This window comes from Vicugna pacos, chromosome 3, assembly GCF_048564905.1.
Source record: "Vicugna pacos chromosome 3, VicPac4, whole genome shotgun sequence".
NCBI lineage: Eukaryota > Metazoa > Chordata > Mammalia > Artiodactyla > Camelidae > Vicugna > Vicugna pacos.
The window spans coordinates 1,392,267-1,419,530 of NC_132989.1; the positions used below are offsets into that span (position 1 = coordinate 1,392,267).

The 27,264-nt window shown below is 56.4% G+C and overlaps 1 protein-coding gene across 9 annotated transcripts in view; it reads left to right on the forward strand.

Moving 5' to 3' along the window:
* Nucleotides 1–27,264, forward strand: part of LOC116278925 (adhesion G protein-coupled receptor B1-like) — a 113,633-nt gene that overhangs the window by 65,596 nt on the left and 20,773 nt on the right. For 8 of the 9 annotated variants that reach the window (XR_012065987.1, XR_012065968.1, XR_012065971.1 and 5 more), the window contains 4 exons: nt 649–796; nt 1,838–1,908; nt 4,372–4,589; nt 5,692–6,483. Coding sequence is in view for 6 of the 9 variants with exons in the window: in XM_072952629.1 (XP_072808730.1) it covers nt 5,866–6,483 (618 nt within the window). In the remaining 3 variants the exon portion in view is untranslated. The remainder of the gene's footprint in view (nt 1–648; nt 797–1,837; nt 1,909–4,371; nt 4,590–5,691; nt 6,484–27,264) is intronic. The other variant, XM_072952624.1, reaches the window with a different exon arrangement.

Sequence of the window (27,264 nt, forward strand, 5' to 3'; positions counted from 1 at the left end):
GGGAGGCTGTGAAGTCCAGAGGTCTAGAAGCGCAGTCCAGACCGGCCTGTTTTTGTGCAGTTTTTGGAGTTTGGGGAAGGACTAGACCAGATGTTTTCATTCCTGCACAGTATTCATTTTCTTTGTCAAATATTTTAAAATCAGAATTTAAATTTTGGAATCATTTTAATGTAGGCTTTTCAAAACAGTTTATTCTCCCCGAGAAATAGCCTACTACACAAGATTATAATTCAGAATGACTTTCATGGAGTAAGAGTGAATATTTTCTCCATCCTGAGTTTTGGGGTGCGGTTGAGGTGTGGGTACGTGGGTCAAAGGCATACGTATATTTTATTTTAAAGCTGACAAAAGAAAGCCTTGTGTGTCTTACAGAATTCTCCCTTTATACATGTGTAAGTGTGATATTTTGTAAGTCAATACTATTATTAAAATAGAAATTCCCAAAAGTAGATAAAGTTTAGGTCTAAAATACATAATTTTGACAACCATTAAAGTGAGAAATAATGTTATTTAGAGGGTCTCTGATGTAATTTGCAATTTCACCTGGCCAAACTGTGGTCTTAGTTTTAAGGTAACATATTTTTTACCTGTAGCCTTAATTATAGATGTGATTACATAATGCTGCTCTCTTGCCTTTTTTGTTTTCAGAGAAGATCTCCATGTAAATCAAGAATTGCTGCAAATGTCTCCGTGTGTCGCAGAGCTGTTCACTGAGCTGTTGTGTCCATTCAGCCCCAACCAGGTTATAGAGATGCTGCCAGGCCTGGAGTGCTGCCGCCTGGAAGAAACCATTCAGGTAAGACCAATGATGTAGAGGAGGCAAGAGTCAAGTTTCCTTAATCATTCACCATTGTATAAATGTGCAAAGGGAGACTCATACTTTAAAGTACCTGCCTAAGTTTGTACCTGGTAAGTGCTAGCACCTGAGATCAAACTCAGCTACTCTGACTCCATGGTGCACGGTCTCCATTGCTGTGATAAATTTCATCTCCATTTTTTCCAGTAAAATCAGAAACAGCATATGTCCATCATTGTTATTAATCAAGGTTCACAGACATTCTAGCCAACATGATAAATATAGAAAAAGGAATACCGTGAAAATACAAAAAGGAAAAAAATCACGCTCTTACTTGCAGGCACTGACGTTAAGAGAGTCCTGCTGTGCCGGCACCTGCAGGCTTAATGGCGGCCTAGGAGCCTGAGCACAGGCGTTGTCTGGGTCCTCTTTTCCTTGTTTTCTCCTGTTTCCAAATGAAAATGATTGTGCTCACACACACACATGTGCGCGCACATACCTACATATATACGCATATACACGTGAACTCTAGTCTACAAGAAGAGGCAGCACATTCCCTGTTTAAAATTTGTTTTTAAGCCTCCATCAAGCCTCCTTTCCTTTGCTGTCCATACTTCTGAAGCGGTAACCTGCATTTTCCACATCCACCTCCTGAACTGCCCACATACTTACAAAACTTTAATTACGAAATATTTCAAATGTATAGAAGTGTGCAGAACATCAGATACATGTATACCCACCAACCCAATTTTATAGATGTGAACACTCTGCTGTACTGGCTTCTATCTTTGTTGTTCTGTTGTTTGTTTTAGAAATAAAGCACCCGTTATCTGTCATGTCCCCCTGAGCTTACCGCCAACCTGAAGGTGGGCAGTTTCTCCTTCCTATCCATGTTTTTTATTTTTCCTATGTGTGTATTTACCTATAGAACACGAAGATACAGTTTTATATATTTTAAAAATTTGCATTAATGGTATTATGCCATAAATGTCCAAATGCAAATTGTTTTTTATTAATTTTTATCTATTACTTTGTATACAGAGTAGTCTGTTGACTGACCACAACGTTTTAAACTGACTGTGCTTCGATTATGAAAGTAAATAAATAAGTAGGTAAGTAAAAGTAGCCCACTGATTGAGCCACCTCAATTTATGTATTTCCTGACTCATAGACCTTCAGGTTGTCTTCAGCCTTTTGCCGCCGTAAACTGTGCTACATGGGACAGCTTTGTGCACATGTCCTGTGTACTCATGGGAGGTTTCTCTAAGCAACATACCTTAATGTCCCTGGAAGTGGAATTCTTCAGACAATACAGTAGCTTAATTCCACTGGTTTTTGCCAAGTTGATTTCTTATTTGTTTCCATTCTCATCATCGGTGTTTTTAGTTTGCTGTTTTTCCACATCCTTGCAGATTCCTAATACTTAGACTTCTTAAGTCTTCTTTTTAATTTGATAGAGCATGACATGTAGCCCTTGTTGTTTTAGACGTCTTAACTTCCGCCTATGTGATGGTTCTCATTGATGACTTGTGACACTGCATCTCTTTCCATGTGTTTAATGACACTTTGGATTTTCTTTTCCCTGAACTATCTGTTCATATCATTGGCCCATTTTCCTGTTGAGGATTTGCCCTTTGTACTGATTTCTAGAAGTTCTTGGTCATTTCTGGATTTATAATGCTATGTGCTTTTTATGTTGGAGGTGCGTCCTTCCAGGCTGTTATGGCATGTTTTTTAAATTTGTTTTTAGTGACTTCTGTTTCAATTTATCAGTCTTTTCGTTTAAAGTTTAAATTTTATGTGTGTGACTTAATTTCCATTCCTACTTTAATTGCATAAAGGATATCCTCTTATATGAGTTTTATAGTTTAGCTTTTTACATTTTGGCTTTTAACCTATCTGGAATTTATTTTTGTAAACAGGTCAAGAGAGGGATTTATATATATTTTTCCATGTGGATGACTGATGGTCCACATATAATTTTATTGTCCTGTCTTCACTTATTTTTAATGCCACACACCAAACTCCCAAATATACATGGATGTTACTGTAGATTCTGCTCTGTTCTTTTGGTCATTTGTTTTTCCTTAGACTGATACCACAGATCTTAATGAATATAGCTTTAAAAGAAGATTTATTAGTTGAAAAGAAATTCTTCCCTCATCATTCTTTTTCTTTAAAACTCTTTGGCTGTTGTTGGCCTCTTAGTATTTCATATCAATTTAGGAATCACATTGTCACATGTCTTTAAAAATAATGCATTTTCTGGGATTTTGATGAAAAATAGATTAAATTTATAGATGAATTCCAGGAGGGTTGACATTTTATGATACTGTTTTCACATTCAGGAACATGATTGCCTTTTAAAAATGCCTTCTGTGCTCTTTGGTGAGGTTTTATAACTTTGTATTTTACCTGTCTCTTGCATATTTTCTTAAATTTGTTCCCAGATAGTTACACTTGTTGTTAACATTCTGAAAGGAAATTTTTTTAGATGACATGTTTTACTGATCACTGTCGGTGCATGTTACTAAGTGTAGGATGTTGTTTTAGATCTAGCAACCAGGCTGAATTCTTTTTTCATTCAAATAGTGTCTAGATTTTTTTATTACCATAATATTTTCTTAGAGCCATGGTAGTTTGTTTCCTTTCCAATCTTTATGCTTTTTTCAGTCTTCTATTAGAGGTCTAGGAGCTCTGGGGTTTTACTGAAAAAAGGCAATGACAGTGTGCACTCTCGTTTCTGATTTAAAAATGAATGTGTCTAACATTTTATATGAAATATGGTTTTTATTGAAGGATTTTGATAGATAATTTTTGTATTAAATTGCAAAGTTCCATTGCCAGTTTAAGTTAGAGTGTTTTATATTGTTTTTACTTTTGTAAAGACCGGGTGCTGTTATTTTATCAAATACTTTCTCTTTCTCTGTGTATTGAGATGATCACATAATTTTCCTTCTTTGATCTGTTAACCTGTTAATGTGTTATTTGTGCTTCTCTTTTTTCTTATTAAGAAGGGATTATTCTACTTTATTAGTCTTTCCAAAGACTAATTGGGTTTTTTCTTAAACCTCTATTGTTTCTTTCTATGACATTCCTTTTTGTACTTCTATTCTCGGTTTTATCTTAGCTTAATTGGCATTTCTTCTTTACTCACTAGATACTCTTAGTTTATGAATTTTTATTGCGACCCATGAGTTAATGTATAGTGGTTTCATCGTCATTTTGTTTTAAATACTTTGTGTAGAGTTACACTTGTCAATTTCTAGTGTAAATTATTACTGTTTATATGTTTATGTTATCTTTTGTGTAGTGGATACACCTAATTCAGGTGCATAACAACTTTTAAAATAAATAAGTGAAAAAAAAATGAATGACCCTGGTTCAGTTAGAGTCCTAAATGGGCCACTCCAAGACTAGAAAGTTAGATATTTGCACATTATACTATAAAGTAGCATACTCCTGGGGTTTGAATTCAATTTTTATTCTCAAGATTTTTTTTTTCTCCCATTCTTAATAGGACCTCTGACTTGACGAACAGGATTTGTGAAGGTTTATCTTTTCTTTTTTCGTAGATTACTCAGAAATATCAACTTCATGAAGTCACTGCCTGACAATTAGAAAAGAAAGAAGATGTTCAGAGTGCCTTAACACAGATGCCACCCACTCCCAGCTCTTACTCTGCCAACAAGGCCTGTCAGGAAGGACCCCAGGAGGGGATGGCAGAGGAGTGACCAACCTTGTGTAGCTGGCCAGCTGGGCTCAGGCAGAACTTCCCAGGATACACGCGGGGGTAAGTCCGGAAAGGGCGGTGCTGGCTTCTTGAGGCCAGGAGAGCTCTGCTGCATCCCCGCTCACCTGGGCCGGGAGCTGCCCCCCTCCCATGGGTGTGAGCAGGCGGCACACAGCCAGCACCCTCTCCTGGAGCAGGGCAGGAGACCCCAGGGACACGAGATTGGGGTCAGTCTTCAGGGTTGACGTGTGAGTACTCCTGCCTCCTCAACGTGGGCTCATCTGAGCCTCGGTTTCCTCACCGTGAAGTGGGGGGAGGGTAACAGTGCTGGCCAGGCCAAGGCAGGATGCAGGGGTCAGTCCAGGCAAAAGCCTGGACCCACTGGCTCCAGGAGACTGTGGGTGGGGGGTAAAGGAGGGAGGGAGCTTCCTGGTAGGAGTGCAAGTGGGAGGCTGAAGGGGGCACCCGAAGCACACTGTGACAGGGGACAGGGTGGGTGGGCGCTGCGAGGGCACAGTTGACTGTCAGTCACAGCCAGAGACCGGGGTCTGTCTCCACCCTCATCCCCCAAAGAACAGGTCATTCTTGATGTGAGGAGGCCAAGATGGGAGGGGTCTCTGCACCCACATGGGCTGAGGTTCAGAGACTGGGGCTGGAGGGAGGCTGTGGGATGGGTAGGATGACTTTTTGTTCTCTGCTCCCCTGTCTTCCATCCCCCTGTCACTGGGTTTGGAGATCCTTCCCTGAAAGATGGGGTTGGGGAGGGGTGAGGTCAGAGAGGCCACAGAGGCCCAGAATGGGAATGACCCCCACGGCCACCACAGGGCTTCCAGTCAGGCCTAGAGCAGGGGGGCTGTGCCAGTTTGTGTCCCCAGATGGGCCCAGCCTAGGCCCATGTGGCCGGTGGCCCTGGCCGGGGCTGCCCACTACTCCCACCCAGGCCTAGGTGGGAGAGGTGCCCGGGCCCCTGGCTTCCTGCCCCTTTTGCCCCTGCAGGTGAACACACTGGCAGGTAACAAGACAGGTGCATAGAGCAGGTGCTTGAGAGCAAAGCCAGGGCCTGTTTCAAGGCCCCAAGCTCGGGGTGGGCACTGCCCCCAGCATGCTCGAGTCCCAGCCTCCCCGCGGGGCTGACAGCCCTCTCTTCTGCTTTCTCTTCCAGCCGCTGCTGGCAGCCCCAGGCCGGCGTCCGGGCCCCGGATGTTAGGAGCCACAGCTGCCCCCTTGGTCGCCTGAAGCCCTCTCTTCCTCCTGCCTTCGCTCAGAGACCTTTTACCTGGCCCACACCTGCCTGTCCAGCCCGCAGAACCCTGGCGCCTCCCCCAGCCCGGCAAGGATGAGCAGCCAGGCCGCTGCCCCGGGTGCCCTGTGGATTCTCAGTCCGCTGCTGCTGCTGCTGCTGCTGCTGCTGGGGAGCCAGCCAAGTGCGGCCTCGGGGGCGGACGTGGGTCCCGGGGCCGGGCCGCGCCCCGTGCTGGTGCCGGGCACGTTCTTCAGGTACTTCTTGGCGGCTGCCGGGTTCCCCACCAGTGCCTCGCGGTGCTCCTGGACCCTGTGCAACCTGGACCCGCACCACCACGCGCGCTATGTGAAGGTGGGAGAGGCAGCCCTGCCTGCAGCAGCCCGGCCCACGTCCGCATCTGCTAGCTGGACTTCTTCCTGTAACCCGCGCGCACCTCCCTGGGCCTGGAGAGCTTTGACGAGGTGCCGAGGCTCTGCGACCCCTCGGGGCCCTTGGGCCTCCTGCAGGCCAGCAAGCAGTTCCTGCAGATGGAGGGGCAGCAGCCGCCCCAGGACGATGACCCAGGGCCCCAGGGCGGGGCCCTCCCACCCCAGCGACTACTTCTCCGTGGAGCACCTGGTCATGGGCAACTGCAACCCCAGCGACATGCCCGGTGGCCCTGAGAGCTGCCTCACCAGCCTGACCCGGGACCAGGGCCGGGATGCGCTCCAGGTGAGTGACCGGCGGGGAGAGGCCCAGGGGGCAGGTCTCTGGGCTGAGGTCAGGGGGGAGAGGGTCTCCGCTTCAGGCCTGCCCTGGCCTCCCGTCTCTGCGGGCTCCCTCGGGGAAGCCCGTTGTACTGTGATATTAGGGACCTGGGGTGCTTGCCTGTGGCCCCCAGGGCCGGGCGTTGTGCAGCACACTGGGAGGTGCTTTCTGACCGTTGAGGGAAGGATGGGCCTGGTTTCTCCCTGGATGAGGGAGTTTTTCATTCCTTGCTACGGAAAGGTCCCTCCTCTTTTGCAGGTAGGACTATTCTGATGGGCCAGCACACTGTTGTTGCCTGTGGCAGTGTCTACGGGGGCCTCCTTTGTCATAGGGACGAAATGAGGAGAGTGGGCTGTCGGATAGTGTGTTCAGGAGATGCAGTTTGGGGGTTGTATGTGTTGTGGTCGCCCAAATCCTTACCCTGCAGCTAGTTCCCCAGCTCCCAGTAGGTGTTCTGCTTGAGGGACGAGGAACATTGAAGAGGCACAAGGAAATTCTTTTGTGTCCTGCAGCTGACTTCTAGGTTGGGGGAGGGAGGAGGCATTAACACCTAAACACAAGAAGCGGGTGTCAGGTGCCGGGTCAGGGGGTCCCTGGTGTTGGGACTGCATGCAATCTGGAGTCAGGGGTGCCTTGTCATGGGGCTGTGGTTAAGATTCTGGAAGAGGTGCAGGCAAGCCTTGTGACCATCATAGGGAAATGCAGCTGTATGAGTGTGCTGGGGAGGTCCCAGCAAGGAGGGGCTGGGGCACAGTCCACCTTCTTAGCAGTTTGCTTTCCTTGGTGAGAGGAGTACCTGTGCAGGACCCCGGGCACGCCTCCATGGCAGCAGGGCAGGTTGGGAGCCCTGCAGACACTTGGAGGGGATCCCCCTTTTGCAGGAAGCCCAGGATGTTGAGGGAGGGTTGGAACTTAGCCAGGGCAGGGAGGGCAGCAGGGGCCAGTGTGGGCTGAGCATTCATGCCAGCAGGTCATCACGGGGCCAGGTGACATGGTCCAGGGTGCTTGGCCTCTCCCGAGCCAGTGGCACTGATGGATCCCACAGAATAGCATCTGTAGAGGCACAGAATAAGCTACGTGGGGTTGCAAAGGAAGCTGGTTATCCTGGACCTGTTTCTATTCGTGGCCCCCAGGCCGAGGACCCTAGGTTAGATGCGTGTTGAGGCAGCGAGTTACAGGAGAGGAGCGAAGAGGTGGCCAGAGCCCCGGGACGAGGGTGCAGGTGTGGCATCCAGGAAACATCAGAAAATCCCGGTCTTGTATCCGTGTATCAGGGCCCCAGCGCTGGGGTGGGAGGCCTGGAGGGCAGATCTTTGGGCTGGGCAAGGCGGAGGTCACTGTCCCCTTGGCTGGGGGAGCTCCCCTCCTTCCCGCAGGGTGTTGTGTGCACAAAGGGTGTGTGTGCATGTGTGCAGTGCATGGGGCACGTGTGTGCACATGGTCTCGCCTGCCCCCTTCCAGCACATCAGTATGTACGTGTGTGCGTTGCGTTCTTCTGTGCATGTGAGCGAGCGTGGGAGGTGCTCGCATCCACCGTGTGTGAGTGCGTATGTGGGCCAATTTCAGCAGTTATGACAAAGCGCGTGTCGAGGCTTTGTGGCAGGGCTGGGGGCCTTGGGGGAAGACGGCTGGCAGGTCCTGAGGGCTGGGGCTGCCACGATGTAAAGCGGGGAGCTCGGCTGCAGGACAGGACACGGTCACCCAGTCCCAGGGGCAGCTCAGACCCCCATTCGGGTGCCTGGGACCCTGAAGGCCTTGATGCTCTGAGACCTTGGGAGTAAACATCATCTTGGTGGTGGTGACAGCAGCTGCGTCTGAGTGTCTCCTTTGTGCAGGAAGCACCGCCTGTCAACCAGTTTACTCCTCCCAGCAGCTCGGGGATGGGTCCTCAGCGAGGCAGCCACCTGTGCAGGGCCTTTGCACAGGCTGTTCCCTGGGCTGGAACACACTTCCCCACACGCCCACAGGGCTCCCTCCCTCAGCTTGTTCCTGCCCTGGCCATCTTGACTCCCTGACCGTGCTGCTTCAAGTGGCAGCAGCCCCAGCCGCCTCTCTCCACACCCTATTTTTTCACTTCCCACATGGCGTCACCTGTGAACACCGGGTAATTCCTGTGCCCTTATTCTCTGTCCTGCCACGATGTAGCCCCCAACAAGGCAGAGGAGTTTGCCCTGCTGGCTGATGAAACCTGGCACATAGGAGGCCCTGGATGAATACTTATGTAGTTGAATGAGGCACAGAGAGGTTAAGGCAGCATCCAGAGTTACACAGCTTCTAAGGGGGAGACAGGGCAGAGCCAGCTCTTGTTACCTGGTGGGTTCTGCCTGGGATGTCTCCTGCACAGCACTCTGCTAGGAGGGTGTATATATGTGTATGCATGTATGTCAGGGTAGGGTGGCTGCAGACCAGAGGGGTCCAGCAGTCATTCAGAATACACACAGCTGAGCCAGGCTGGTGCCTGGCCCAAGATCTTGCTGGCTGAGCGTGTGCCAGGGAGCTTCACCCCTCACACTGGTTAGGGGAGGGTGGGTCACATGTGTCCCTCCATCTGCAGCCCAGGTGGGAGTCAGCAGGAGGCCCAGGCCAACACTTGGGCCGTTTTCAGCCCTGCCCGGTCTGTCCCAATGCCACATGGCCACATCACGCATCTTGCTGGCAAGTGTTTCTTGGGCCAGAGCAGCTGTCCCCTCTCCTCCACCTCCGTCCCCTCCTGACGGCACCTCTGCAGCAGCCCTCGTGCTTCGCCGGCCCGTCAGCTCCACGTTCTGCTCCCTCTCCTGATAGCCTCTTTGTATTTTGCTGCTTCTGGCGAGATGGGCCAAGTCAGGACCCATGGGGGGAACTGGGGACTGTGTGGGGGAATTCAAAGAGAGATCCTGTCCCCTGTGGTCCTCATATGCACATCCATGCAGGGGGCTGAGGAGGAGTCCCCTTGCCCCAGGACAGGCCCTAACTTCAGAGGCTCTGGACCACGCCCTGGATGCCTGGGGAACCAGCCTGATAGTCGAGAGCAGGGCAGGAATGGACGGGCTGACCCATTGCCTCTGCTGCTCCACCTGCTGGGCTGGGGAGAGCTCTGCCCAGGAAGCAGGAAGGCCTAGCAGGATACAGGCCTCTCACAGGGCCTCATCCCGGCCGACTGGGGCCACAGGGGCCAGGGAGGCCACAGCCTCCAGGCTGGGCCGTCAGGGTGGGAAGGAAGCTGGGAGCCCCCTCACCATGTGCCCTCTCTCCTGAGTGGCCAAGGCTGCCTGACCACCTTTAATTGACTCCGTTTATCTGGTAATGAGATGGAAATGAGGCTTCCAGAAAGTGAGGGCATTGAGCCAGGGAAGAATGGCTGCTTCCTTCTGGGCCTGGAGGGGCAGCCCACCCCCCAGCCTTTCCCACTCCTCTGCTGCCCCCTCATAGCCCACCCATCCCAGAAGCCCTGTGGCCATCCAGCAAAGGGGGTCCTGAGAACCTCTGCCCAGTACTGCGGGCCCCAGGAGTCCTTGCGGACAGTCCCCCATTGTGGATGCGTTCGTCTGAATGACATTTGTCAGGTGTGAGGTGTGAGTGGGACACACGTTAAAGATACAACAATGATTACATACAGAGCAGCCACCACTCCGAGTGTCCCTCTGGTGGGAGCGCGGCCAAGATCAGGGGGCAGTCTGTTTTTGGGATCAGGGCTCAGTACGTGATGGGGAGCAGCCACCACTCACTGAGTGTCCCTCTGTGGTGGGAATGCGGCCAAGGTCAGTGGGCGGTCTGTGACCGGGATCAGGGCTTGTCTGTGATGGGGGCTAGGCACCCTGTGAGCAGGGTCCGAGGTCAGTCTGTGTTGAAGATCAAGGCTCAGTGTGTGACCAGGGTCATGTCTAGGCTTGGGGGGCAGTCTTTCCTCTGAGCCGGCGGCCCCCTGCCTGGCCTTTCCTGATCTGATCCCTCCTCTCCGCCCCCTCCTCCCACCACATTCTCATTTCCTGGGTCACCAATGTAACCATCCCGGAAATAATGGGTGTTGTAGCAGCTGAGGCCTAACCTGAGTCTATCCTGAAAGACTGAGCGCTGCAGCTGTTGCCATGGGAACCAAGGAGCATCCTCTCTTTCCCACCCACTGCCAGTTTCCACGTCACTCAGGCTTCCACTTGGGACCTGGGCTGGGGCAGCAAAGGGGGATGGGCAGGACGTGCCCACCCTGGCCCTGCTACCAGTGCTGTCTCCTGGACCCCAGGCCTCGGTCCCTTTGTCTCAGCATGATGGGGTGGGATGGCTCAGCAGGGAGACCACTGAGGTGTAAAGTGCCAGGCGGGGGACCCTGTGGTCAGTTTTGGCAGGCAGTGTTAGTGTGGGGGCCAGTGAGCAGAGCACTTGGAATCTGATCCTGAGTTTGATCCCAGCTCCTCTCCTTGTCAGCCTGGTGGATAACTTGGCCTCTGTCTGCATCTGCCAAATGGGTGTGGTCATGGGGCTGTTGAGGTCACCCGAGCGAAGTGGCAGCAATGAAGGCCCCCTTTCTGGGCAGCCTCGGCTGTCATACCTTCAGAGCCGCTCTACTGCCCTGTCCCGAGGGCATGGAGGCAGTTCTGGGGCTCCCGGCCTTCCCCCTGGCCCTGATATTCTCCCCTTCTCCTGCGCCCTGGCCCCCAGGGTGCTGCCACGACATTCCCAGTTCAAAGTGAAGTCCTATTTGTGCAGTATCCTTGAGACCCTGGCTTCACCTGTTTTCTGAGACTTGGGCCTCCACGCCATCTCCAGGGCAGACCCTCCTGGCTGTCTGGACCACCCCTCTGAGCCTCAGTTGTCTCTGCTGTAGGTGGAGTGAACATTTGGTTCCTGGGTGGACTGAGACTCAAGGCTTCTGTGTACTGAGATGACCAGCACAGAGCAGGGGCATCCCTTGCTCAGGATGCTCCCCAGAGAGCCAACCTTGAGGGGAGCAACCTTCCTTGAAGAGCATGGGGCCCAGTCCCACTCGGCCCCCTCCTCAACGTGGGAATGAGGGTATTGCTTCCTGTGGGCAGGCTCGTGTCTTCCTAGCTGAACAATGAAAGAGAGGAGCCTCCTTTGTGGGATCACAAGGCGTCGCGCCCAGACCCAGGACGGGGCTCAGAACCAGGGCCCTCGGCCCCCCCATAGTCAGGGTCCATGCAGAGCTCAGCCCTGCTCCTGTCCTATGGCCCTCGCTGGCAAGTCCTCCCTGGGCCTCTGCTGCACAGCTGGGAGCTCAGGGGTGAAGCATGGTGCACGCCCACCCCAGTAAGGTTGGAGCCACTCCTCCTACCCGTCCCTTGTCTGGCAGAGGGGCGCTCTGCCTCTGGGTTCAGGGGAAAGTGGGACCCGTAGGAGGGTGGGCTCTGTGAGAGGAGAGGAGAAGTTTCTGCAAGGGCGTGGGGGGTGTGGAGTTCTTGGTTGCCACATCACTCAGCAGGGAGAAGGAGCCCCGCCTTCCAAATTGGGGGAGTTAGGGGTGTTCCTTCCTAGCGTCCAGTTCATTCATCAGACCCCCTTGATGGTCAGTTCCCAGCACAGGCACGGGGACCGCTGGGAGGGGACTCTGCATCTGTCCAGCAGACCTCTCCAGAGGAGAGCACCTGGACACTGCACCTGCTGGCCATCAAAGTGGGTTCCCTGGGATCAACTCTGATCCCAGCAGTGTGCCCACACCTGTCATCTCCCACCATTTCAGGTATCAGTCCGTCCTCAGATGAGGGGTGTGAGGCCGGGGTGGGATGTACTAGACGGGCCCATGGCAGTGAGTCCTTCGGCTCCAGAGCCCACCCTCTGGGCTCTACCCAGTCCTCGTTCTCATCCCAGGAGATGGGTCTGCTCGCCGGGGCCACAGAGAAGCGAGGCTCCAAGAGGCATTGGGGACCCTCTTGCCGGGCCAGGTGTGACCTTCCCTCAGGCAGCCCAGCTCCCCTGCTCCAGCCCTGGGGGAGTAGGTGGCATGTGGCAGTGGCCCAGGTCTAGCATGGGTCCCAGAGGTGGGCCTTGGCAGTGCCATCTCCTTGGTTCCTGGTACGTGGGTGCCATGTCAGCACATGCAGGGTGCCTGGCCCGGCCTGAACCTGGCCCACGGTAGGTGCTTGGTGAGGCTGCGTGCCCTTGTTGACTTTGCCCTGACCCTGCTTTGCTGGGAGGGTGAGGGCCTCAGGGCGACCCTGAGAATAAATAGGATGATGGCACCAGGGTCCCTCGCAGAGGGAGTGATCTGGGAACCTTAAATGTGGCCTTTGGACAGAAAGCCTGGGTGAAGCAGCCTCTTCCCCAGCCCATCAGCGTGGCCTGGAGTGCTGGCCCCAGATGTGAGGCCTCTCTGCTCTTCACTCCTCAATGGCTCCCCAGTACTTAGAGGCTGTCCCTCATCGTGTCCCATGTCACTGGGGCTACAAAGGGGCTCAGGTCTTTGGGGGCATGAGGTTATTACTGTTGAGGGGAGAGGGCCAGGATGGAGAAGACCCAGGAGAGGGCTGAAGGAGGGTGGCCGGAGGGGCCTGGAGGCCCTCAGCAGCCAGTCTGCTGGGTGTCGGGGAGGCTCAGCCTGGTGCTCAGCCAGCAGCTGTGAGACCTTGATCACTCGTGCTGTCCCTGGGGGGCGTGGGAGAACGAGCACACAGGTCATGGCTGGGGCAGGAGCAGGATGAGGAGACTGATGCTCAGAGCAAACTGGACGGAGGGGCACGGGTGTGAGGACCTGTGCCCAGGAAAGAGAGCCCGAGCACCATCCTCACCCCCGTCACCCTGTTGTGTAAGGCAGTGCTGGGATGGGCGGGGGTGTCTTTCCTTCATTCATTCTTTCACTCTTTAGACCTAGCTGGGGCTCCCGCTCTGTTTCCAGCCCCCACACTGGGGACCTGGACGCAAAGCCAGTGGAGACCCTGGCCCAGCTGCCTGTAGACAGAGCTGGAGGGCACCGAGCCTCCAGGGGGAAGTGGGGTGGGCACTAGACCCCAACTTCCCTGGCATCTCTGTCCCTCCCTTCCCGGCCAGCCTCTGTGTCACACCCCATTACTAATCCCGTGTAGGCCCACATTCGCCTCCTGACAGCCAAGCTGCTGTGTCCCAGATCCGTGCTTGGGAGGGGTCATCCTCTGAAAGACAAGGTGGAGCCTGTGCTCTGCCAGCTGCTCCCCGGGTGGCAGCAGGGCACACGGGAGTACAGTGGGCCTTCGTACAGGGCGCCGAGTGCCAGGGCCACGGGGTGGAAACTCGAGACTGCTTCCTGCAGCAGTGCCCAGGTCAGGGCCGTGCCGAGGGACCTGTGGGTGGGGGACCTGATGGGTATGAACCACGAGGGAGGGGTGAGAGCCCGTGTGGGCTCATTCCGGGACGTTGCAGTGTCCTGGGGTGCCAGGAGCAGTGGGGTGATGGTGAGGGGACGAGTGCATGTGAGACATTTGTTTTATCCTGTGTCAAGCTGAGTGTGGCACCCACTCTCAGGGTCTGAGTTTCTTTCTTCTCGTGGCTTCCTGCCCCTTCATCCCTGTGTCTGCATCCCTGTGGCTCCTGTACCTGCACCCTCCTCATCCCCATCCCTTGTCCTCTGTGCGTGGCGGCATCCCGCAGTGGGTGGAAGTGGCAGCCTGGGCGTCGGAGGGGGGCAGATGCAGTGTCACATGTGAGGGTGGCACACAGCAGTGGGAGTATGGCTACTGGGGGCCCTTCTTTGGGAGAGCAGTCAGCCTGAGCCCCCAAGATGAGCACCAGCAATGCAGGACCTGGCGGTGTCCCAGTGAGGGTCCCCCACCCTATAGCTGGACTCCGGGGAGTGGCGTCCTGAGAGACTGGGTGGGCTTGGGGCTCAGCTCTCCTGGGAAATGACTCCCCCTTGTGACGGTAGATTTCCTGGAGGGGTCTTGGCCTTCCTGGCCCTGCTGCCAGCTCCCCACCCCTCTTCCTGTCCGCACCCTACTCATGTCCCTGGTGCCTTGGCAGAGCCCTGTGAGCTCTGTGACGAGGACAGCTTCGGTGCTGTGCTCTGGAAGGAGGTCCTGGCCAAAGAGGTGGCCGCACAATGCGACAGGTGAGGACTGAGGGCTGGGTGTCGTGGGGGACTTCTGTCCTCGAGATGCTAGTCCAAGGAGCGTCAGCGCAGGACCCATGGCCCAGACCATGCCCAGGCAGCCCAGGCCCTGAAGCCAGGGCTGTACAGGTGAGATGGGCGGGGGCTCAGGACCACTGTGTCCTGAGAGTTCACCAGGAGCCAGCGCCTGCCTGAAGCCCTTTATTGTGATGCCCCACGGAGGCACCCGTTGACACGTGGGAAACTGAGGCACAGAGACGTTAACACACTAGCCATGGGGCTTGCAGGACCACTAAGTGGGAAGTTGGCTGTGAACGTGATGTCTTAATCCCCGTGCAGCCCTGTGGAGTGATGGGAGGTGTGGAAAAGGCAGAGTGGGCTCCCAGAAGGGGCTTGGCACATCAGTGCGTTGATGTCCTTTGCCCTTCTCATTTGAAGAGTGCCTGCAGGTTTGGACTTTTGTTTGCTGTGCAACATTCAGGAAGTGACCCTCTGTGAGCCTCTGTTTTCTTTCTGTAAAACAAGTGTATTGTGGGTTCCCTGCCACCCCTAGCTCCTCTCCCAGTGGGGGCTGTGCATTCCCAGCTGTGGTTGCTGCCCCCTTGCCGTGTTTTGTGTATAGAACAATACATGTCTGGGTAGCATATTGGAAATCTGGGTAAGTAAAGTGAAGAAAACCCAGTCACGGGATGGTGTGACTTGTCTGGCCTTTTGTCTGCATGTACAAGCGTATTTTCCATCATTTTGATTCTTCACCACGTGGTGGAGCAGGTGTCCTATCCTGCCCTGTGGTTTCTGTCGGGTGACAAGGTTGTGGCCGTCCCCTAGGGTCATCGCTGCCGTGTGTGTGCACACCTGTGCCTGATTCCCTGGGAGTGAGTTCTGGGTCACAGGCTGTGGCCGTGTTTAAGGAAGTGGACACCTGACGTCAGTGGGCCCCAAGGCTGCCCAGCGCCTGCTGCGGCACACCCAGGCCATCGGGTCCCCTGCCACCGTGGGTGGAGTTGAGCAGGGCCTGCCAGGCTGTTGGTTTTCCCCAGGGCTCTGGATCGGAAAGGGCTCTTCCCCCTCGCAGGTGTGTCCCTGAAGGTTTGGCTCTTGCCAGGTCCCAGGACCTGGTGCAATGTCTGATCTGGAGCATCTGTTTGAAAATGTTTTGAATGAAAGGAACCTAGGCAGGCTTGTCCCCTGGGCTGGCTCTCTTAGGATGTGGCCCCGGGCAAGTGTCTGCTTCTGGCGCTAAGGGCTCCAACCGCAGGGGTTTTTCCTGGGATCCGTTGGTAGGACTCCTGTGCTGGAGGTGGGCACCCACCTGAGAATCGGGAGACAGAGCTGACCCGCCGTGTCCCCAGGCCTCATCCTGTGACACTCTGAGCTGGATGAGGAGGGAATCGCCTACTGGGAGCCCCTGCCTACATCTGCTGTGTCTTTATCAACTATGCAAACATCCAGATAATGGTGAGGCCGGGCCAGGGGTCTCCTACCTAGCCCAGCCCATCTCTACATGACTCTCCTCTGGCCCTCTGGCCTTTGACATAACCGTGTGTCCCCAGTGGCACAGCCATGACTGGGGGCTGCAGAGGTCTTTCTGGGCATGGGAGGTCCTTGATACCTGCACCCACCCCTTTGATCTTCCATTCCTGGGAGCACCTGGCAGAGGCTCAGTGTGGACTGCCCAGGGAGGCGGTCTCTGAGGTCATCCGGACGCTGGACTGGCCACCAGGGCATCTAGAACTGGGCTTCAGTCCCTGCTCCCCATCCCAGCTCAGGCGGGACAGGAGCTGCCCAAGGCCACACAGCAGGGCTTGGGGGCCTGAGCCAGTCCCTTCCCCATGCTGAGTCTCAGTTCCTCCTCCTCCAACTCTGTCTCTGCAGGAACAGGGTACGCAGAGTACCCTGCACAGGGTGGGCCCCACAGTGACGGTTGGGTGAGGCTTGTGGGGCGGGCAGGTGTCCTGAGAGCTCCCCCTCCCTCCCAGGGCACCACCAACCAGACCTGTAGCCTGTGGGCTGAGAGTGACCTGGAAGTTCATCTGTGCTTTGTGTCCTCGGGGCCTTGGGCTTGAGGGGAGGCCAGCCTAGCAGGGGAGGGGTGCAGCCTTCAGGTTCGGGGGCACTGACTCCCCTACTCCATCTGTCCTGCACAGTCTCCCTGCCCAGGTGAGGCTCTGAGGTGGCAGGGTCCCAACCAGCTGGCTTCCCACCCCTCCCAGGGAAGTCCACGGTTGGGGGTCCAGAGGGGTGTGGCAGTCCCCCAACACTGGCCAGGTTACAGGCAGATGGTGTAGCTTTGCAAGAGCACTGCCAAGGACAGGGGCAGGGGGTGAGGCCCCGAGTGATCAGATGGGAAGCAGACGTGGGGGCTCCTGAGGCCCTGGGCCCAGTTCCTTGTCAGGCAGTAGCACCAGCCCAGGCCAGGTGCTGCAGCAGTGGGAACCAGGGGCACAGGGCACCGGGCTGGACTGACCAGGCTGCGATTTAGAGTCACAGGGCCCTGCGTGGGTGCCCAGAGCCAGGTGTCCCCCCAGCCACGGCGAAGCAGAGAGGTGGGGTCTACGTAGTAACAGGGAAGAGTTTGTGGAAAAGCCCCATAATGGGACCAGCATCCAGAGGCGAGGAGGGTCAGAATTTGTGGTGACAGGGCAGGAGAGAACTTAGTGACCAGGTCTCGATGGGTCAGATGGGCCTGGTGGTGGCTGGGCCTACCCCCTGGAGGTTTGGTGTCCATTGTGGTGGGTGTGGTAGGAGCTGTGTGTCATTGTCACCATCTGCCTCTCTCATCCCTAGTTCCACCAGTCCCCAGGCCAGCCTGTGAGCCGAGGGGTAAGTGTTGCAAGTCCCTAATGCTGGGGGCGGTGCAGTGATGGAAATGAGTCAGGGAGGTCAGGGAGGCTCCCGCAGTGGCTGACCCTAGAGGAGGTTTTCTGGCAGAAAACAGGAGGAAGCTCTTTAGGCAGAAACATACTTTGAGCAAAGGTGTGGAAGTTAGAAGGTACAGGAGGAACGTGAGGCCAGGACAAGTAGTCGACTGGAAAGCAGGATGGATGGGTGCTGGGGTGGGGGGAGGCTGCAAGGTCGTGGGGCTAGTTTGTAGGGCTGTGTGTCAGCAACTATGGAAGCAACTATGGAAGTCCACCAGTGAGCCCAGAGATTGGGTCTGTGCTGTCATGGGCCTCTGTGTGTGTTTGGATGAGAAAGGTTCTCACGTGTCTGCAGAATTTTTTGTGTTTAGGAGGCCATTGGGGGCTAAGAGTCATCAGTGATGTGACCATCATCTGAGCAGTGGTTAATCTTTGGATCCATGACTCTGTTCCTGGTCTGATGGAGCCTAGATTCCAGCGTCAGGCTGAGCCCTGGTCCTGGTCATTAGTCATTAGTCAGACTCTTGAGTCCTGACCCTGGTCACACATTGAGCCCTGACCCCGTGTCTCATCTGGAGTCAGTTGTGCACGTTCGTGTGTGATTATGCACGCGTTTCGTACTTGGGGCCGCCCCCTCTTCCAGCCACGTGCAACTGTCAGCCATGGGACATGCTCGTCCTGGAAAGTCTGAGTCAGAGGTTTCGACCCACAGCACAGACCCCCGGCCTACCTCAGCCCCAGTGGTACACACACACTTTTGCACATAGGCTCAACATGTACACATGACGTGACTTTTCCCAACAGGGCTTACTGCTCCGTATCGCCAACACCCCTTCACCAGCCTGGCTGATGGCAGCGAGGGCCTTGGGAGCGGGGCCATTAGGGAGGGAAAGGCGGGGTGTCTTTGCAGAATTCCCAGATGTTTGGGTGGGTGGGTGGAGGACGGGCCCAGGAGGATGGACTGGTGCTGGGGTTAAGGAAGGCCAGGAGCTCATCCAGGAAGTTCAGTCCTGTGGTTCTGCTCGGACAGCTTGCTGGGTCTTTCACATATGGTGGCTGCATGTGTTTTGCAGTTTGTATTTTAAAAATGAATAACCCAGAGTTACATAGAGCACAAAAGTCAGAGGTGGCTAGATCCTTAGAAATCACCTGCTGTACCATCACTTGAAAATGGTGGAGGTGAGGCCCAGCATAGGGACGTCCGTACAGGCCAGATCTGGTCCAGACACCCTCCACGTGCTCATCCTGCTATGCCAACATTTCAGGAGGTGTTCTGCCTGACGCTGATCCCAGTGGGCTCCAGGAAGGGCAGAGTTCATACCCACCATGTGTTGTTCTCCTGGGTCGACGTGCATGGCAACTATAAAGGCTCTGAGAAGTCCTGTAAGCGGCTCCTGTTCAGTTGGGTTGGAGTTTCCCTAACTAGTGGGCACTTGGCACCCTCACTGAGCTGGCAGAGCAGACACTAAGACTGGCTGGTGGAGGGTGTGACCTTTCCGCACAGTCTGTTGCGTTCTTTCTCAAAGCCTGACCCGCTCCAGGCACCTTTAGACCCACCTGGCTGAGGAGACTGGGGCACGGAGTGCCATTGCCAGGCCCAGGGTGGCCCCATGGGTCATGCCAGTCTGTGCTCTGTCCCTGCCTGGGCAGACCCCAGCCCTGCCAGTTGCAGCTGTCCTGGGGGACACTCAGGACCCAGGCCCATCTCCTTCCGTGGGGTCCTTACCAAGTGCATGTCCTGGGCCCTTTAACAGCCTTGCCCCATCCCTGTCCCTGGTTTCCTTGGAGAGGGCAGTGAGGGGGCAGGCCCAGGGGGGCAAGCGGAAGGGTGTCCAGCTCACTGTCAGAGGCGGCCAGCCCGATTTCTCCCATGTTGGCTGAAGGGCACTGTTGGCTGCTGCTGGACCAGTGGTGGCCCTGGTGTCTGGGGGGCTGGGGCGGGGTCCTGTGTGGTGGGACCATCAGACATGTGCTTGAGGGTCGGGATACACTGGTGTGGCAGGGGCAGGGGGCATCTGGGTGTGGGGAGCTTTCAAGGGTAGAGTTGAGGGCACAGGGGTCTCCTGTGGGACCACGTCAATCTGCATCTTGACCCCGTGTTTCCCCACACCTGTGGGCCCCCTGTGTGTCGATGGTGGGGTGTGCAGTCCTGAGTGTGGTGTTCACAGGTGACTTGAGGGTGAGGGGCGGGGCCTGACAGGGTAGGCAGCGAGTGTGGACAGCCCTGAGCTCACAGGATCTGCTGGACAGGCTGGGGAATAGCACAGAGCAGCTCTGGGAGGATGCCTCCTCTGGTGGGGGGTGCGCAGGACAGCTGCAGGGCGCTGGCGGTGGTGACGGTGATGAGGTCATCATGCTGGTGGTGCTGGCGCTGCTTCTGGCAGTGGTATTGGTGGTGGTGGTGGTAATGACACTAGTGGTGGTTTCGGTGAGAGCCGTGAGGGTGGAGGCTGTGGTGACAGTTAAGGTGGCGTTGGGGGTGGTCTCAGCAGTTGGGAGGAAGTTGTCACCTAGTCCAAACTCATTCTGTTCGCCACACGAAGCCCAGTAAATCGGAAGATGAGCTGTTGGGGCAAGGAATAGTGACTGTATTTGGAAAGCCAGCAGACCAAGAGGATGGCCACTAATGTCTTGGAGAACCATCCTGCTCTAGTCAGAATACAGGCTCCTTTTATGCAAAAAAAAAAAAGGGTGGGGGAGGTGGGGTTCTTTGTTGCAAACTTGCCTCTGCAGGAACGCTTTGTTTTTGCAGCCCTCAGCATGGGTCAGGCTTGGTGTTCCTGTAAACCTCCAACAAAACAAGGGTTATTCTCTATTTTGCAGCTTGTCATCTCTAGGGAAGTGCAGAAGTGCTGACATTCTTAAAGGTCAGCGCCTCAAGAATAGGCTCTCCTGTCTATTTCAGGCTAAAGGCAACATTGTTTCCCAAAAGGTGCAGAGCCTTCAAGGCTAAGCCTGGAAAACAGGGCACAGTGGTCAAAACTAAAGGAGCAGATCCAATTTGGCGTCAGATTTGTTCTTCTCTGTTGCAATTTGAAGCCCTCCCTCCTCATGGAAACCAGGACACACCCGGGGCAGTTAATGAGGCCCAGTAGAAGAGGGGGCTGGGTGGGAAGGAAGAGGGGAGAGCTCACCGGGCCACGCAGCCTCGAAAGTTGTCTTGGAGGAGACAGAGCTGAACTGGCAGGGGTGGGGAGGTTTGGGATCTACTGGCGCCCGCGCAGGTGCCCAGCACCCGGCACAGAGCGTGACCAGGCAGGCGAGGGATGCACTTGCTGAGTGAGTGACCTATCGGCTTGAGGTCCAGCTGCACCAGTGGTTGGAGCGTGACGGGGTGTGGGTGTCGAGGGGCTGGCCCCACAGCTGGCATGAGTAGGTGGCAGGCTGGACAGAGCTGGGCCAGACGTGCACCCGGTGAAGGTCTGAGTGAGGGGCAAAGGGCTTAGGCAGGGGTGCAGGTCTCTGAGCTGGGCGGAGTCAGCAGGTGCCCTGGGGTTGTTGGGACCCTGGCATCCGCAGTGCAGACCGCTTCCTTGCAGGACTGGGGAGGTCAGGAGTCTGCCTTCTGCAGGGGCCCTGTTCTGCCTGGCTGGCTGCCCTGGGACTCTGTGGCCCTGCTCAGGTGGGTGGGGTGGGTCAGATGAAGAGCCACCAGACCCTGAGGATGGCCAGGTTTCCAGCCTTGGGTCAGGCCTGCGGCTGCAAGCTCTGACTCAGAGCATGGCCGGCGCCAGGTGGGAGCCAGGAGATTGGCATCTTGGGCTACGTGAGGAGCCTTCGAGGCCCTGGTCACAGACCCGTGGGTGCTAAGGGAGCCTTAGACATCGTCAGTGCTGGGAGAGCCCGCCCTCCCCAGGGGCAGCGACACAGGCCTGAGGGTGCATGGCTCTCATCCAGCAGCTCACTCAGCAAGACCGAAGTCAGGTGGATCTCCACCCCCCAGGGTCTCCTCGGGTTGCAAGCATTACCCCCCAACAGAGAGGACATGGCACTGATCTGGGGAAGCAGACATGGGCCTGCCCGGGGAGGGGGGTTCTCACAGGTTAGTGGTCAGAGGGGAGCTGGGCACAGAGTGGGAGGTTGAGGAGGCTTCCAGGAGATGGTAGTGCCTCAGGAGAGCCCTGAAGGATGAAGCTGAGTCAGCCAGGGACAGGAGGGGATGTGGTCAGAGGGAACAGCCACGATGAAGACCTGGAGGCAGGAGAGGGTGCCTGTGTTCTCAGTCCTCAGCGGCTCCATCCCAGCTGGCGTGTGTGGGCAGGGCCACCAGGGGGACCTGAGAATCCTGATGAGCTCCAGCTGCTGCGGGATGTGGGCCCCAGGCAGGGAGCCCCAGCCCAGCAGCCGGGTAGGACCTGTAGGAGGAGCCAGGTGCAGTGCTCAGGAGCTCAGAGCTTATCCAGGTGGGTTCCCTGGAGGAGGCAATCCAGCACAAGTCGTGGTCTATGGGTCGGAAGTCGATAGGCAGAGGTGGGCAGTTGGCATTCTGGACATGTGAAGCGTGATTTAGCAGGGCTTGTACCTGGCATGGCTGGCTTCAGGAGCACATAGGCCCAGCTGATGAGTTTTGAGGGGCTCCTAGAAGCCCCTGCCTACAGAGACACCTTGCCCACTCCCTGATCCTTCACTGGGGCTTGCTCTGCCCATGCGGGCTTCTTTCTGCTGTGTGGGAGGACACATAAGAGTCCTTCCCACTCCAGTGTGAATTAGCCCATCAAACCCCAGGGCACTTTGATGCACGCAGTGCTGTAATAACACCTGTTTTGCGGGCCTACAGGAGGCATCCTGTATGCCCAGAAGGCCTAGGCTCAGTGGGCCTGCAGGTAGGCTGTGCTCTCCACGCACACTCGTGTTACTGTCCCCTGACCTCCCATGAGCGTGCCAGGCCCTGTGCTGAGCTCTGTATCCCTGTGGTCTCCCTGAAGAGCATGCGGGGTGACGATGTGTGCCTACTTCACAGGGGAGGCAGCTCGGCCCAGAGTGGCCAGCAGTGTCCCTGGCTGTCCAGTTCTCCCTCCTGGGGCTGGGCTGGACCAGCAGGGAGCTCTGCAGGGAACAGGACGGCAGGGGAGCCGCAGACTGAGTCTCCTCCCAGGCTCTGACACACCAGGGCCCCAGGAGAGGTCTCCTTGGGGGTGTTCTGAGCTGGGTGGGGGCCAGGCTACTCCACTCTGGCAGCTGGTGACAGGAGCCAGGCTGCTTTCTCTGAGCCACCTCATCTGGGACACCAGAATAAGGCTTTGGTGCCCTGCACAGGGGCTGAAGTCAGAATGAGGGAGGTCTCTGAGGATGGGGTTGCAGGGAGCTGAGGTTCCTTGTGTGAGTGTGGCAGGACGGGTGTACTTGAGGGAGGAAGTCGGGAGGGTCAGCGAAGGTGGGCCAGTCCCTGGGGCCTGTGGGGTCCCTGAGAGCAGCATGACCTTTGCTCTAAGTGAGGAGGGAGCAGCAGGAAGGTTTTGAGCACAGCATGTGTCCTGGCATGTTTCCAGTGATGGCCCTGTGCTGGGGACAAGCAGAGGCAGGCAGGGCGGAGGCCGGCAGTGGGTCCCACCAGGGTGGTGACCATGACATGAAGGCTGGTTGCTGATGGGGGTGTGGGTATGAGAAGGAGGGAGGCGGGAGGGGTCCTGGAGGTTGCTGCCGGCTTGGAGGGGCAGAGAGGGGCCATGCTGCCCGGCCACGGGGCTTCACTTGTGCCCCCGTAGCAAGTCTTGGCTGGGCACTCTGCCCCTACTGGGGTACAGGCAGTGGGATGAGCAAGCCAGATCCCGGTCCCGCCCTCCCAGAGGAGGACATCAGCAGGAACACAAGGCCATCACGTGGTCGGAGAACTGGACAGAGGTTCAAGGACCCGTGGGTGGTATGCATCCAGCGGGTGAGCAGGCCTCAGCCAGCCACCGGAGGGGCAGCTTACCATGGCAGTGACTGGCCTAACTCGCTCTCAAGGACACTTTGGCATCGGGGGGATGTGGGACCGGGAGGCCAGCTGTCCAGGGAGCACACTGTGTGGATGGGGGTGGCGTTAGGGCGGAAGGAGGTTGCTGGCTATATTCTTGACTGACCTGGGGGTCCGAGGGCTGGGGAGCGGCAGAGGAAACTCGGGTCTCAGCTGAGGGTCAGGCCCTGGGGTGCTGACTGAGGGCAGAAGAGGAGCTCAGAAGTTGAGCGAAAGGGACAGGTGGTTGTCCCTGGGGTTTGGTGACACAGGGGATTTGGCCAGAGCGGGCTGGGAGGAGCCTGTGGTGAGGAACTGGTGGCCTGCAGAGGAGTGGGCAGTGGCTGGGCCTCCCTGGAAACCCTGGTCTGATAGGGGAGGCACAGCACAGCCTCTTCTCTGGGAGCTCTGATTTGAGGGGCCCGGGGCCCCCTACAACCTCCCCTCAACTCAGGCAGGGAGGGGCTCCCTGCTCCTGGTGCTGGGAGGGGCCCCTGCCCCAGCTCCTTCTGTCACCCTGGACCTGGGGATTGGGGAGGATCAGATGTCACTGACCTAGATTCCTCAGGTCTGAGTCCAGGAGTGGGGGCCTGGATTTATGACCCAGGTATTGCAAGTTTCTGAAGTTAAGACAAGAGGCAGCAAATGGTCTCCCACATGTGGGAGCGGTCACTGTGTGCTCGAGGAAGGAAGGACCTGCTTGTGTTCAAGAGATGGTAACAGGTGTCCCTGCAGCAGGAAGGATTTCAGTCAGACATGGGGAGGAACTTGCAGGTGTTGTGGGTATAAGAAAATGTGTCCTAGAGGTGTAACTGAAAGAAAGAGGGCCGAGGGACCCCTGACCTTTGCCAGGTCAGGGTGTGCCTAAGATACAAGTGAGGGTCCTCCAGTCAGAGACCACAACCCACATGTCCTGCTTGGGGCCAGTCCTTGGCTGATGCTCAGTGCAGCCTGGAAGGCTCTGCAAATGGCCTGGGAAACCTCCGTTGATGGGGCTCTGCCCTGGTGTGGAATGGGCCTTAGGGAGGCCCCCCTCCACCTGGTCTGGGTGTTAGACCATCCTTGAGGGTCCCTTCCAGGTCTGTGTTTCCCAGTCCTGATTGCACAGCTCAGATGTAGGCTTTCGTGTGGTGGAGGGAATGTGAGGTGGTCAGACAGGTAAAAACTGGAATCCTGGCCATCCTGCTGTCTTGCTGTGTGGTGTCCGGCACTCCTACCACCTCTCTGAGCCTCAGTTTCTATATCTACACAGCTGAGCTGTGGATTATTTCCAAGATTAAATGATAAAATGCACAGAAAGGTGTTAACATTGAGATGGGGGAGGGGGCATGGAGACGCTTCCTCTCCCTGTGCTGGAGGTCGGGAGCCCGTGCGTGCTCCCCTGATTCCGGTCGCCAGGGCCTGCGAAGCCAGGGGACACTGGTTGGGGGAGAGACTTAGGCCGGGGGGACTGTGTCGCCGTCCTGCAGGTTCTGAGTGAGCCCAGCAGCTGCCCACCTCCTGGGCCACCAGCCCGAGCAGCTGGTTCTCTGGACCAGGGGTAGAGGTCTCCTGGTCCCCTCCTTGGCTTGAGGCTACAGGGGTAGATCCTGGGTGAACCCCTCAGCAGAGTGAGCAGTGCCCCCTTGCCCTCCCCTCCTCTGGGAGACTGATAAGCTAATTAGTGCCCAGAGCAGGAGCCTGGCGGGGCAGCCACCAGCCTAGGCTGGTGTCCTGCCAGGACATGGGCAGCAGCGGTCAGCCTGGTGCCGTGCAGACCTGCCAGTGCTGTCTGGCAACCTGCGAGGCTGCAGGCCCCAGCCAGCCTGGCTCCCCTCCCCCCAGGCCTTGGGGTGCTGTCCCCTCCTGACCCTCTCAGCAGCGTTTAGCTGAGAGAAAAGGTGGATTCTGGGTCCCTCCCTCCACACAGAGGAGGCAGGTGAGACAGTGTCCAAGCCTGGACCGTGAGAAGTTGAGCTGGAATTTGACCCCAGGGCTGGCCAGCTACAGTCTCCTGATTTGCAGGTGAGGAGGATGGTGGCAGCCGGGCTGGCCTGCTGGGCTCTGGTCTGCTGGTTGGTGACTTGGCCCGGCTGCTGGCTCCTGGAGGGCAGGATCCCCAGTGAGGACCAGTCTCCAGAGCAGGCCCACTAAGCGAGGGGACGCAGACACCACCGCGGCCTCAGCAGCCTGTGCCTCGTGGCTGCCCCGGGCGCCAGGATCTCCAGATGGCCAAGGACTCGCTTGTCATGGTTGGATGCCAGGGGGACCTGTGCCGTGAGTTGGCAAAGCTCTGGTCCCCTGGAGTCTCTAAGCAGCTGGGCCTGGGAGGGCCTGCCCTTGAGGGGCCGGGACTGCAGGCTGCAGGACCACGGGAGACAGCAGTGCAGACCCAGACCCTCAGAGGGCATGGGGAGCCACAGCCCCTAGAGGACCAGAGCTCATGGGGGACAACAGCCCAAGGGGACCCCCATTTGTGGGGACCACAACCCACAGGGGGAACGGTGGCATCCTGCAGCCAGCTGCAGGCAGGATGGAAACGCAGGGCAGCCATCCCAAGCCTGGGAAGTGGTCAACAGGTGCAAGTGCAAGGTCCCTTCTGTGCCACCGTGGTGCCGGGCCAGGAGCGGTCCTTGCTGGGGTCAGCCATTCAAACGTGGAAACGAGTGAGAGTGGAGGGCTGGGAGGACGGCACCTTCTGCCTTGCTGGGCGGGGACCAGTGTTCGTGTCCGGGACGTGCCTTAGTGCAGGTGTGGGAGGGGCACCTGTGAGAAGGCATCACTGCTGCCCCCACCTGCTCCCTTCACAGCTGCTAGTGCCCAGGATGATGTCGGCCTCGTGCAGGCAGTGGCCTCCCTAAGGACTCGGAGCCAAATGTCCCCCAAGCAAGGGCCTGATTGTTGCCTGATTGCAGGGGACTAGGTCGAATATGACAGCAGTGTGGCCAGTAGAGGGGGGTTCCCAGGAGAGGAGATGCCGTCCGTGTGTGGCCTGCAGCTGAGCCTCTCCTGACACATAACCTTTGCCATCGCACTCCCGAGTCCTGTCACGCCACATGCAGGTGACCCCTCTGCGAGGACCTGCCGTGCAGCCCTCTGCCCAGCATCCGCCAGCCCCAGCTTACAAGGTTTGGAAATGTGTGTTACTAACACCCTTGTCCTTGTCCCAGTGATCTCCATGAAGGATCCCAGGGACCATTTGTTGGGTGGGTGGGCTAGTGGCATTTCGGGGGGCAGACCACACTCAGGGTGCTGTGGTTGTGAGACGTAATGGGGCTGGAAGCCAGGACTCTGGTATCCGGTGGGTAGGGCAGGGGGTCAGTGGAGAGGGAAGGGCCTCGGAGAGCGAGGGCAGCAGACCTCAAAGGGGTCTGCAGGTCCTCTGCTCCCGCTTCTGCCGAACTCACCCCCTGCCCATGTTGCTGACCCTCCACCTCCATGATCAGGGGACACCTTCCAGGGGGCACCCAGTCCTCTGCCCCAACTTCCTCTGGGGTCTCCTGGGCTGGGCGCCATAAGCCTGGGGAGCCCCACCACTGAGTCTGTTTAGGGACTGTCGACTGAAATAAAACCACATAACGTGAGAGTTGTGGGGTAAGTCTTACTGGGGGCAAAATGAGGACTATAGCCCAGGAGACAGCATCCCAGAGAGCTGTGAGAAGCTGTTTGAGGAGGCAGGGGAGAGCTCAGTGTTACTTGTGGTTTCAGTGAAGAGGGGGTTGTGTGTGTGGTCAAGCACACACCTAGGCAGAGGCTAGCTGCTGGTAAGGGGGAGCGGCTGTCACCGTTGATTAAATTAGTGTTTTTCTAGATAGGAGACACAAGAATTTGGGCTCATAAAATGTCATGAAAACATCTAACTAACTGAAGGCCTGTTCCACCAGTTATCCCAGAGCACAGAGCACCTCATTCCTGACCTCCATCCTGAACTTCAAGGGTGTGTTGGAGGTTAGAGGCTG